At 44.5% G+C, this 13,522-nt stretch overlaps 1 protein-coding gene across 2 annotated transcripts in view; it reads right to left on the reverse strand.

Moving 5' to 3' along the window:
• KLHL4 (kelch like family member 4) overlaps nucleotides 1-13,522 on the reverse strand; it is a 45,736-nt gene that overhangs the window by 7,868 nt on the left and 24,346 nt on the right. The window contains exons 5-10 of one of the 2 annotated variants that reach the window (XM_035113939.2): nucleotides 9,365-9,577; nucleotides 8,016-8,202; nucleotides 4,793-5,017; nucleotides 4,005-4,167; nucleotides 3,369-3,581; nucleotides 1,312-1,483 (exon numbers count right to left, since the gene is read on the reverse strand). In XM_035113939.2, coding sequence (XP_034969830.1) covers nucleotides 1,312-1,483; nucleotides 3,369-3,581; nucleotides 4,005-4,167; nucleotides 4,793-5,017; nucleotides 8,016-8,202; nucleotides 9,365-9,577 — 1,173 coding nt within the window. Of the gene's footprint in view, nucleotides 1-927; nucleotides 1,484-3,368; nucleotides 3,582-4,004; nucleotides 4,168-4,792; nucleotides 5,018-8,015; nucleotides 8,203-9,364; nucleotides 9,578-13,522 lie in introns of those variants that run through there. The other variant, XM_060270201.1, reaches the window with a different exon arrangement.

The following is a 13,522-nucleotide window of genomic DNA, read 5'->3' on the forward strand; positions in this document are numbered from 1 at the left end:
AACACCTTCCCCAGAAATTCTCCTCTGTTGGACACTGTTTGGGCACCATCTGCACTATACATTTAAACTGTATCATACCACTTTAAACTGTCATGGCTTCCCCCAAATAATCCTGGGAACTGTACAGTGGAATCTCAGGTTACAAACTTAATTTGTTCCAGAGGTCCATTCTTAACCCGGAACCGTTCTTAACCTGAGGTGTGCTTTCACTAATGGGGCCTCCCGCTGCCACCGTGCTGCCGCTGGGCAATTTCCATTCTCATCCTGGGGCAAAGTTTGCAACCCAAGGTACTACTTCCAGATTTGTGGAGTTTGTAACCCAAAGTGTTTGTAACCTGAAGTGTTTGTACCACTGTAGTTTGAAAGTTGTTAGGATACTTTTAATCCTCTCACAGGGCTACAGCCCTCAGAGTAGTTAAACAACCAATCCCTCTTCCTGGGGAAACTCTGGAAATTGTAGCTCTGCGAGGGGAATAGGTGTCTTCCAAAAATTCTTAGCATCCTTGGCAAACTAGTCTATGGGAAGCTGTGACTGTCTGAAGTAGAATAATAGTGATTTAAATGTATAGTGAAAATGGGACCTTTTGTTAACCTGAGCTTCTTTTCAAGGATGTCATTCCTGCAATGCAGGAATCACAGCTAAGGAATCCCTGAAAGATGACCATTCAACCTCTGTTTAAAAACCACCAGTGAAGGAGAGTCCACCACCTCCCATAAAAGGCGTTGCAGTTTACTGTTGCTTATCTATTAATTGCCTTACAGAGTAACATAGACAAAAAGGTAGATCCCTGCCCCAAGACCCTTACAATGTAAACTTTGACAGGGGCGGGGGGAGGAAGACTTAGGCAAAGTAACTAATATGGGATAAATACAGTTACGCACACAGAAGTTCAGTTTCTGTGCAGAGTAAGGACTTAAAGGCTTGTACCAAAGGCTTTACAGGGTAATTGCGTTTGAGGCGTCTTGGGAGACAGGCTCAAGCAGAAGGGGCAGCCAGGGATAATGGATGGAAACATTTGAGGGAAAGGGAGACCCTGGACCAGCTGGGGTTGGTACATCTGGAGGAGCAATAGAGACAGGTGGGCATTTCTTGGTTAGTTGCAATAGGCAAGATGGTGTTGTGTTAGCAGGCTAGACCCACTCAGCCATGAAGCTCCTTGGGTGACCTTGGGCCAGCCACCATCTTCTCGGCATAATTTATCCCACAGGGTTGTTGTGAGCACAAAAAGGGGGGGGTTAGGAGAACCTCGTAAAGCAGCTTGAGCTACTTGGAGGGAAAGCGGGATATAAATGCAATAACAAGCAAATTACCTCTATCCATTCATTGTTTTGTGCATCATAAGATTCCACCGTATCCAGGTAGGTTTGTCCATCGTAACCACCCACTGCGTACAACCTATCTCCAAGAGGACAGATCCCCACAGCATCACGGGGTACGCTCAAAGGTGCTACAGTGGTCCAAGTGTCTGTTTTCGGATCATACCTAGAGTATTTATGTAGATCTTTTCAGTTATTAGTAGAATAGATAAATAAATAAAATAACTAAGCTTAAATGCCTCCTTCAGCTGCAGCACCCCATTGGAAGGGGCCATTTTGGTGATTTGGGCGTGGGAACTTGAAGAGGGTGAATTATATACCCAGTAGCATTCATCCTCATCTCTTATACTACATGCTACTTTCTCTTCCCCCTCTCCACCCCTGCAAAGTTCCTTCTGTTTCTTCCTCTCTAGACAGGACGTGTCACGTCCCACTTGTGCCCTCACTCTGATTTGGCTTCAGAGTGAGGGCAGTAAAAGGAAACAACATTTGCCATCTGGGGAGGAAAGAATCGATGGCATTGGGGCAGCAAATATACCTAGCAGCAGCAAAGAGTAATCGAAGAGAAAACAAAGGCACCCAGATTAACAGGCAGGAGTGGCACTGCTTTGGGAAAACTTCCCCCACACCCGATCCCCAAAATCTGAGCTGGTAAAGGTTCTCAAGTCTCCATATTGAGCCATGAGGAAGGAAGTAAATATAATCATGCTTCCTGCAGCCACAAGAGGGCACTCTTGACTTATGACCTAGTCTTTTCTTCTTAGTCACAATGTAAAATGACTGAGTTGAAGCATACAGCAGCAACAGTGACAGCCAATCACCCATTCTTTACTCCCTTTCCATTTGGAGGACATCAAGCAAATGTCTCAAGAAAAAGCCAAGCATTTATTGTTGTTGTTGTTATTATTACTATTTGCTGGATGGCTGTAATAATTCATAAAAGTGTTTTGGTCTGTGCACGCTTTAAGGAATTTTATATTATCAGCAATCTGCCTTTTGAAGAAATTGGTGGATTCTTAGTATAGGAGCCTTTTGCAGTTCTTGAAGTAGTTTGAGGTAATGTACAGTTTAATAAATCAAAGCTACCATTGCATGCTGTATGCCCATGGAAAATGGGCATACAGCATACATTTGGAATTAAGAGTAGCAGCATTTGCTTCAGATAAATCAGGAGATGGGAAACCTCAGGCCCAAATTCAGACCTCCAAGCCTCTCTGCCTGGGCCTTAGGACTTCATCCCATCCACCACTGACTCTGTTTTGTATCCTCCTTGAGCAGGCATCCCCAAACTGCGGCCCTCCAGATGTTTTGGCCTACAACTCCCATGATCCCTAGCTAACAGGACCAGTGGTCGGGGAAGATGGGAATTGTAGTCCAAAACATCTGGAGGGCCAAAGTCTGGGGGTGCCTGCTCCTTGAGTGTTTTTGCCTGCCTTGAATATGTCCTCAAATACGGATCATGCTTCTCGCTACCACGGAAGGAAAATAAAGAAGAGTGTGAATATGTGTAGGACCTAGCCTACTGTATAAATTTTATATGCATTGTTGCTTATGGTCCTGCCTACATGGTATGTGGCCTCCAGAAGGTTCCCCTATCAGTTTACGAAGCGGCACACAGGTACTGTATGATCACTTCCCTAGTTTTAACTTTCATTCTTTGGGAGGCCCTCTAACTGCATCCCTAATTTTGTTAATTTTCTAAATTACTTTCTCTGGCGAATAATTTTTAAACACCTGATAAATCCAGCATGTTGTTTAAAACTAAAACATCTGTTTCGACACACAAAAGAAGATTCCAATCATTTAATTCCTTTATGTGGTGTGGCATAATGGTTACAGCATGAGACGGTGACCAGACCCCCCCCCCACCTGGGCATGAACCTCACTGGGGTGACATTGGGCCAGTCACCTTCTCTCATCCTGAACTACCTCATAGGGTTGTTGTGGGGATAACGTTGGAGCTGGAGAATATTGTATGTCACCTTGTCCTCCTTGAAGAAAATGAGGTTTATATACAGTACATGCAATAACAATTTTTAAAAATGCCCCACCTTTCTACGCAGTCGGAAAGCCGAGAACAGTGATTAGAAGCAGGAGCATCATGGCCACCCACGGCATAGAGAAACCCATTGTAGGTTGCAATACCAATCCCTCCACGCCGCTTTGACATGGATGCGCACATGCTCCACTTGTTTGTGTGGGGGTCAAAGCACTCCACGGATTTCAAGCAGGAGCTGCCGTCTCGCCCGCCAACAGCATACAACCTATAACAGCAGGACAAGCAAGACATGAAGGCATCTTGCCTGATTTTAAAGGAAGGACTCAGGAAGCATGCCATCAGTTCATCTTGCTCTACAACAAGGATGTAGAATACGTGGCCCTCCAGATGTTGTTGAACTCCCATCAGCCGTTGCCAGCATGGCCAGTGCTTAAGGGTGATGGGGGGGAGGGGATGCAGTACAACAATATCCCAAAGGCCAAAGGTTCTCCATCTCTGGTCTACACTAACTGGTAGTGGCTCTTCAGGGTTAATCATAGAATCATAGTAGAGTTGGAAGAGACACTGAGGGTCATCTTCTCCAACCCCCTACAATGCAGCTATCCCACACAGGGATCGAACCTGAAACCTTGGCATTATCAGCCCCACAGTCTAATCAACTAAGCGTATCTGTGAGTGTTGTGCATACTTGCTGTTCAGTGCTGCAACCCCCACAGTGCTCCTTGGTGTTGCCATGCTTGCAACGTAATTCCACTGTCGGGCCTGAGGGTCCCATCTTTCCACCGTGTTAAGATAACTCCAACCATCATGGCCTCCCACCGCATACATTGGCCCTTCAAGCATTGCTACACCTTTGGATGAAAATCAAAGTTGGGAGGAAAGTAGTAGATATTAATGTAGAGACACATCTGTTTAATTATGTATAGTAGAGCCATATGGTGGATAACTGGCATAACAATCACACAACAAAACAAAACATCGAAATTCATGCAACAATACCGGACACGGAATCTCTGGGGCTGCAAACAGCCTGTGAAGCTTCATGGCTATGGAGTAGGGATCGGTGGAATGGCCTTCACTTGGCCCATGTCTGTTTCATACAGTGCGTTCCATCCCATTTTTACCTCTGTGTGTGTACTCATAACATTCTCTTTTTAATAATTACAGTGAAGAGGAGGGCTGGGAAAGCCCAGTAGCACACGTGGTTCTGACTTCCACCAACGCTGGATCCAAATTGTTGTGTTTGAGTTATGATAGGAAAGCTCTTAATGTGATCACTGAATCACAGTGGTCCATTCACACATGCATCTAATGTAAACAGATGGCTAGGAATATGTAGACCTGTTCTCAAGGTATGTGTAGACCTGTTCTCAGTTACAGGTCTCTGGAGAATCATTGCACGACAAGTGTATGTTTAATGTATGACAAACTGTCATTGCCAGTTTAAGTAGAAGATAATTTTGCAAATGCTCTTACCCAAACCATGTCTGTGGGTTGACATTGGGGGCATCACAGTCCAGGCTTTGGTTACTGGATTGAAACATTCGACTGTATTGGATGTTTTTAGGCCATCTCTTCCTCCTACAATGTACAGCTTGTTGTCAATCACAGCAACTCCAAACTGTAGCCGCCTTCCATTCATGGTTCCAATTTGGATCCAGCTATTTGTTCTCAAGTCGTATTTCTCAATGGTGGTAGTGCCTGTTGAAAATATATGAATAGTAAATTTGAAGGAGAATCTTACAGAATAGTGGTGGCAATGAACATTCAGTGGTATCGCTGACACTGTTTGGAGATAATGAGCAGCCAATTTTAACCACTTATATAACTGAGATATCTTGAGGATTTGTACGTAAAATACATGGAAAGTATTTGTGCTTGAAATACATGGAAGTGCAAGGCACCATTAAATATTTGGTGGTTAAGAAGATTTTTGAGAGTTAGCTTCAAGGATAAGAACTGGTCAAACTTCTAAAATTATGGTGTGGCAATGTGTATCAGTGGCAAGTAACAGAGTGTGGAAAATGAACTACATGCTTATAGTTGCATGCAAAAATAGGTTGAAAAAGTAGAGTGGTGAACACTCAAGACTTGTACCTTGTAGCTAGGGATATATTAACAGACTGAGTGGTGAATGGTGTTTTTTGTTTTTTAAAAAAGCTTTGTAAAGGCTTAAAAAAAAGAGCAGGATCAGGCCAACCAGATATCTATGTGAAGCCCACAAGCAAGGCCTGAGAACAGCAGCCATCACAACTAGTAGGCACTGATAGTCTCATCCTCCTGAATTTCTCTTTTAAATCCCCCCAAGTTGGTGGCAATTCCATTGTTTAACAGTGAAACAAGTATTTTCTTTTGTCTTCCAACATTCAGCTTCATTGAGTGTCCCTGAATTCTGAGGTTATGAGAAAGGGACAACAAACTTTACTCTCTCCACTTTCCATGACATCCATAATTTTACCGACTTCTAGAATTTCATCTCTTACCTGCCTTTTCTCTAAACTAAAATGCCCCAGAAGTTGTAACCTTTCCTCAGAGGGAAGTTGCACCAATCGCTTGATGGTTTCGGTTGCCCTTTTCTGAACCTTTTCCAGCTCTACAATATCCTTTCTGAAGTGAGGCAACCAGTGTTGCTATTTTCAACTGTGAAATTCCAATTAATTCTAATTCATTCCACTCCTGTCCATTCAATTCTAAAGGTCAGCCACTAAAGCAAAGATCTTAAGGCTCGGACTTCAGCTTCAATCTCCTATGTGTCCATTATGATTGCACAAGAAACACAATGCAATCCAAACCATTTTCTCCTCTTCATCCTGAGGATCTAAAGTGCTGTGTGCTTCCCCCCCCCTTTTTTTTTTACCTTGGGAGCGGTGTGAACAACTGTATCTGAATAATGTTAATATTCATTCCATATAACGAAATGTAATATGGTGGCAAGACAGCGTGTTTGAAATTAGTTCAAACATCCAATCTTGCTAGCAATTTCTGCAGTAGCAAGTAACACTACAATCTCTTTGAATAATTGCTTTTCTGTGGGTCGTATGCTGTGGGTGTAAGGTTAAAGTTTCTGCAGGTAGCAGCGGAATATAAACCTATTTGTTCCCTTTTTTAAAAAAAAAAAGCGTGGCACTTTAAAAGTGGCAGATGGAATCGGATAAGCTTTGGTTTATAAGTGAATTGCTTTATCTTACAGAGTTTACACCTGCATTCCCTGTTGAGGATTCGAAATACTGTATGCAGAATTAGCAATACCTGGTGGAGGGGGCACAGGGCCATAGCTTGGCGATGCCAACAGGTGTGAGGTATAATTTGGAGCAGGGCTTTTAGTGTGGCTGCCCTGTTCTGTGGAGCATCATTCTTGTCAGCTATTTGCACTTTCCAGAAACCATTTAAGACCATCTCAACCTGACCCGCTTTCCCATTGGGATGAATGGGTCTTTATCATGAGTGTCTACTTTGTATGTTTTTGTATTTTTATCTGTTTTAAAATATATTTGGTGTAAATTGCTTTGAGACAGTTGTTTATAAGGATATTAAATCAATAGTAAAAATAATGTGAAGGTAGATTAGGAAACACAGGAAGTTGCCTTCTAATTAAGGTGGGGTGGTTGTGGTGGTGGCGATTATATTAAATTATGGGCCTTCCACGCACATTATGTCTCAAGGCAGTGTACAAAATGCAATAAAATACAAAATAAGCATACTTCCAGCTGGGAAACAAAAATGTCTTCAACTGTTTCCCAAAGTGCAGATAGTGGTCACCTGTCATATCTCGACAGGAGTGATGTTCTACATAGTATATAAGGGATAAGTCATTCTCTCAAGTCACCTGGTCCTGAGTTGTAGAGGGTCTTATATGATAGTAACAACACCTTGAACCTGACCCAGTAGCAGATTGCCAGCAGTAGTTTGCCCCCACAAGCAACCTAGTCACCAGGTTTTGCACCAGCTGTAGCCTGCGGAGCCACTTCAAGGGTAGTCCCGCATAGAGCACATTGCAGTAATCCAACTTTGCATGGACAACTGTGGTCAAGCTATCCCAACCCTGGAATGGCCATAGCTGTCTTCCTAGCTAAAGCTGGTGAAAGAAGATACATGAGGGCAGGGCTCCTCTTGTAGTTTTGTAGAAGAAGTCACCACACTTGCTAAAACTCCCTTTTCTACACAACTATTTAAATACAGGCGCTCTGTCCTCTTTTGCATCTGCCCATCCTAGTCTGAATTGATTTCCCCATTCCAAGCCCAGTACTCTTTTTACCATCCCATGATGTCTGTGACGTGAAAATGTACTTGGAATTGTATAGGCAGTGCCTGGTAGCCTCTCAAAAGGAGTGATCTAGTAGTCAGAGCACAGCTTGCTAATATCAATCTGCTGTAGTTCATCTAAACTGTTGCCACAGTTGTGCTCATCCTAATCAATAATCTCCAATGGCCAAGGATGATTGGAGTCCAACAACATCTGGAGAGACCCAGGTTCCCTATCCTGGCTTTGTATCAGGAGTAACCAGTACCTGCCAGATGTTTTGGGCTATAGCTCTCATCATCTCCAGCCAGCATAATAAATGATCAGGGATAGTGGGAGTTGTAATCCAAAACATCAGGAGAGCAGCTTGTTGGCTACCCCATCCTTACATCCTTACATGCTAACTACATTTATTATGAACTAAGTTTTCATAGGCCAGAGGTCACTTTGTCAGTTTACCTTTGGTGGCATCCATACCCCCCACAGCATAGAGAGAGCCCACGGTGGACTTCCTAGGCTTAGTACGAGGACTCTGCATCATAGACCTCCTTTCTGGTAGCAGGTGATACTTCATTGCTTCCATGAGAAGTTTCTGGCACTCAAGGTCATCAGTGAACATGGTGCTGTTTTCCAGATCTGCTAATAGCTGAGACATACAAAGTCTTGGTGTTCATATTGATGCAATCCAAAGGTCATTTCTAGATATATCAGCCAAGTCTTTCTCTAGATGTTATGGGCCACAGGGCATCATAATAATTAGTGGGGACCCTGAGACAGCCATCAGAAATCCTCCTCACGGCTGGTGTTGCTGCTACTGATCCTCCTCCTCTTCCACACCTGGAGTTGGCCAAGGGAGGAGAGGGTTGGCAAGTGGGCCAATAGGACCCAGGATTCAGGTTGCATGGGCTTCTGTGCATATTAGTTTGCACACATAAGACTAAACAAAATGTTGGAATTCAACTGCAATTTGGGGGAATGAAGTTGCAGGTCAACAGTAGACTTCCCTGCTGGTGCATGAACTCCAGTAGATGCCTAACCATGGTTTGGGGAACGGCTGGCAAGCCTCCTCCAACCAAATCCCACTCCCTATCATCCTCAACCTTCTTGTCATAGCTTGGAAGATTGTCTCCCATCTCTCAATGCATTACCAAAGCACTTCCCCATGGCCTGATGATCCTATGATACTATTGGGCTGTCTGGATAGGGGAATTATAGGAAACAATTCCACTCACAGTTTCTCACACAAGCACAGCCTAGTCTCCAATGGGAGGTGCCTTGTGATTTACCACCAGACCTGGCCAGCTTCTGCTCTCTGATGCCTCCAGCTTTGGCTCCAACCTAAGTGTCAGGATTGTTGACATATCCCTATTGTCTTCTAATGAAAGGGGTACAGTCCCTTTGTGTTTCAGTTCACATACTGTTTCAGAAACTGCAGATTAGGTAGGCTTCACATTTTTAGTGTGATCTAAATCAAATTTCTCACTCAGTCCTAGTTGCTAGTGTAGGGTTTGATTTTCACATTAGGTACATTTCAATGAAATATTATTTGAAATGTGATTGCTTGCTCCAGGATTGTGTGACTAATAAAGAGTAGGTTCGAAATAATTTAAATAAAATAAAAATTAATAACAGCCGTAACAACAGGAGGTTTGGAGCTGACAACTGTATCACAAAAATCTAGGGAAGCACAAAATCTGCAGGATAATGATGTTTCAAGCTGCACATTTACCCTGGAGGTGTGGATCAGGTCAGCGTGCATAAGGATTCATAGAAATCAAATCTCTCAGGCATTCTATCCAGAGGCCTACCTGCGGGGAAAGCAACGGCAATCTGATGTAGGAGAGAAGCATTCCGAGCTCCCGCTGCCTGGGTTGCAAGTCATGCCGAACCCACAACATCAATGCCTTGAATATGGATTCTTCATCTGGGACATTGATGTCATCACTTGACAGGAGCTTAGCAATTTCACCGGCAGGCAGCAAGAGAAATTCCTGGTTCTTTATTACCTCAGTGAAGTGTTCCTAATGAAGGGAGTAAAACGTAACTTAGCATGGCATCTGAGTTTTACACATTTGTTCATTCATAGAATCATAGAATTGTAGAGCTGGAAGGTACACCAAGCATCATCTAGTCCAACCCCCTACAATGCAAGAATTTCATTCACACTGCCTTTTATCCCACTTGAGCCTAGAGGCTCAGAGAGGATAGTATTGCAATTACAAGTAGCCTACTTTTCTTTCTTCTAACTCTGGTGTCAGGGCCTGGCTGGACGCTGAGGAGTGGTGCCTGGATACTGAAGAGTGGGCGTCAGGAGAAGGAGGGTTGGAGACTGACTTGGAAGAAGGGGTCAGTGATCTGAGGGAGTCTGTAACAGCTAAGAGGTGAGAGTCAGAGGCAGGAGAAGCTGCAGGATTGGAGGGTGAAGAACATGTGCAGGAGGAGGGAGAGAGAGGTCCGGCTGGTGTAGAGTCCAGGGCTTCCTCACCTCTCCTGCTTCACTCTCTCCCAGAATCAGAAGAGGATTGAAGTGGGAAAAGCAGAAGCAGGTTATATGCAGGTGGAGTCTTCGCCTGCTTGCCTGCAGCTCTAGTAGGGAAGATGCTTAAGCTGAGGTCTGGGGCAAGGCCTCTCTGTTGTGGCAAGTGCCTCATTAGGTGCACACAAGGGGATGAAGGACATGTCTTTGCCTAACTTATAAGGGTACTTTTGACAATAAGGAGATAACTCCTCACTCCATACATTCCTTGCCTGACCCCAACCAAGTCTCTAGAGAAATATGCTTCAGCTGGAGTTCTGAGCCCTGGATGGAATATTTTTTCTAACATTTCTAGGATAAAGTAGGAGCGCAGCATTTCACTGATTTATCAGTTATATGAACTGATTAAAAACTATGCAGGATTAATCCCTACTCAGATGCTATGAGCTTAAGAAATAGCACAAGCTGTTTATAGCAAACAGTTTCTTGCTTGTCGAAGCAAGTTTCCCAGGCAGGAGACTGTTAATAGTTCACATCAGTAACAACGAAGGTAAAATAGTAATGATCTTTTCTCACAGGACTTTTTAGAGGCTGCTTCATATATCCACTGAGTGTTTATTGCTGAGAGTCACTCTCCTCATTCTCATGCCTGTTGACATTTTCAATAGAGGACCAAGTTAAGCGTTATCTTCGCAAATTCAAGCCTGCACATCTACTCAGATCATGGGATGCGTAGGTTCAGAGGGAATTTACTGCGGACGGGGTATTGACAGAAACTCTGGAATGCTTCTGCCAGTCAGTGCAGACAATGATGAGCTAGATGGAATCATGGCAGTGTTTGCCCATTGGGCCTGGTAGGGTGGAAGACAGTAGGTAGAACCATCGCCAACAACAGAGACCACTAATTCTTTCTTTGCCCCCATTTTCCTCCTCCCTGCTGAGTTCTACAAGGGCAGCACTGAAACTAAGGAGGGGAGAGCCAGCAGTCTGTGCTACTCCCTGGGAAATAGGGAAGTAGGGAAATAAGTGGGGGCTGGCTGAGGGCAGACCAAGGTTGGTGGGGCATTTCTCCATTTGCCCTAATGGCCCAGCATCCACTGAATTCCTGATGTATCTAAGGCAGGCTTCCTCAACCTCGGCCCTCCAGGTGTTTTTAGCCTACAACTCCCATGATCCCTAGCTAGCAGGACCAGTGGTCAGGGATGATGGAAATTATAGTCTCAAAACATCTGGAGGGCCAAGGTTGAGGAAGCCTGATCTAGGGTAAGCACCTTCCTGGTTCTTTACAAGTGAAGGTGTGAGGACTCAGCTGCCCCCCACCCCAAGAGTAGAGGGCCTACAAGTCACCCAGAAGTCTATGTAACCAGCACCTTGCACACCTTAATACCACCACCATGGGTCATAAAAATTAAGCGGCAGTGTGTGCGTTCCAGTTTAACTCATCTTGGTGGCTTCAAAAACCATGGAAATTCTCTTATTTTGCTTCACAGGGATTTAAGCTGCTTCTGAATCAAACAGCAACTTGGGTTGAGCTTGTGCCCAGCCTCACAGCAGTTTCATTTCACATTCAGACCCAGGAATTGTTGCTCTTTGTGCATTTGAAGAGGTTCTCTTAACTCTTTCCCCCTGCAATATTTATACGTAGATTTTATTTCACAGCAGGCTTCCTCTTTCTCACCTCATGTCTCAATTGCTCTTTCCTCTGCTTCGAATCACTGGTGTATGGGCAACAGTGTACATGCTCTTCTCTGTTCCTCAGATTATATTTTTCACATATCCGCTTGTTCCAGCTCCTAATCACACCCAGTCATTTGCTTCCTTTCTGAAAAGCACCACTGTGTTTTCCTTGCCACCAAAGGCATCAAAACCCACCCACAGCTAATGTGCAGCTTCTATTTGGGGAGGCGCCGTCTTTATTGACAGCTGAAAGAGGATTCTAGCCTTCGTTTGCCCTATCATCTTGAAACAGGAGGGAGGGGAGAAGGCTTCCTCTTCTTTGAAAAAAGATGACACGTAGAAGTGAAGAAGCTTGAATGGTTTTAATCGGTGCATCTAATCGATTAGCTCAGTTGCAAATTAAAAAACCTCTTCAGATTAAATTGAGTCAGGCAGATGGACTCTTGTTCCCAGCACTTTCCATCATGACCTGAGGACATGCCAGTTCTGATGAGACCTAGGTAGCTACAGATGCGTACCATCCAGCTTTTTTCAGATCAAAAATTGGGATGTGCATCTTTCTAAACGTGCTCCTGGGCGAACTGCACTGCAACGTGAACTGCACTGCAAACTCACCCTGAAAAAACCACTTTTTTCAGGGTGCAATCTCACACACACATTTTGGGATGCCACACAAGATTGCAGCCCCACCAAAATGCTTTTTTTCAGCGTGGGCGTTGTGCAAGAGTTCGCAAGATCATGGCACCCAAAATGGCAACTGTGGTCTTGCACGGAAAAACAGAATTTCCCATTTTTTCCCATGACACTTGGCGGGTATGCAAATGCAGGGAGTGTGTTGGAAGAGTGGACTGTACCTCTTCAGGAAGCATTGGGAGGAGGGAGAAGAAGCTATTTTGTAAAGATTCCTTCAAACCTCCCTTCAAATAGGCATCAGACACATCAGGGACATGAGCTCTAGCCCACTGCTTGCTGTGCTAGTTTTCTAACTGCAGAGTGCTTGGGGTTGTTGTTATTGTTGAATATGTGGAAGTATTCAGATACAGTATTCCCCTAGCGCTTGCTGGCTGAAATGGCAAGGTCCATTCTGCCACCTCTGGACTATTCCACTTCTTTACCAGCCCCTTCCGCTGCATTATGTTGATCAGTCTTCAGGGCAGTTGGGTGGGGATGGAGCAGAAGGCCTACATCAGGCATCCCCAAACTGCGGCCCTCCAGATGTTTTGGCCTACAACTCCCATGATCCCTAGCTAACAGGACCAGTGGTCGGGGAAGATGGGAATTGTAGTCCAAAACATCTGGAGGGCCGAAGTTTGGGGATGCCTGGCCTACATAATGATTATCTGTTGTGAGGTTTGATAATTTAGGAATATTGGAATACAAAGTCAGATACCAACAGCCTGTCTGGCGGCTGCTTGGCAGCAGCTCTCTAAGATTTCAGCCAGAGGGCACTCCCAGCCCCACCTGGAGAAGTTGGGAAATGAACCAGGAAACTCTTGCAGGCAAAGCAGATGAGCTATGGCCCTTCCTCTAATTTCAAATTGGAGGCAGGGGGAATTGAGTGTTTGCTTCTTCATTTTCTTACATGGGGGGGTAGCTCTTTTTAGATTGCAAATGTGTACTATTTTACATACTTTAAAAAGTGGTGAGCCAGCCTTGCTCTGCTTACAGGCCACCTCACTCATTCTGCTGAGCTGGGCCCTGGATATGTGCTGCAAAGTCCTACCTTGATGGTGCCCCATACAGATTCCTTGGGCATTGAATCTTCTTGCGACCACAACCACAACTTGCCAGTTCCTCTCTAGCTTTAACCTCC

The sequence above is a fragment of the Zootoca vivipara genome, chromosome Z (genome assembly GCF_963506605.1).
Source record: "Zootoca vivipara chromosome Z, rZooViv1.1, whole genome shotgun sequence".
NCBI lineage: Eukaryota > Metazoa > Chordata > Lepidosauria > Squamata > Lacertidae > Zootoca > Zootoca vivipara.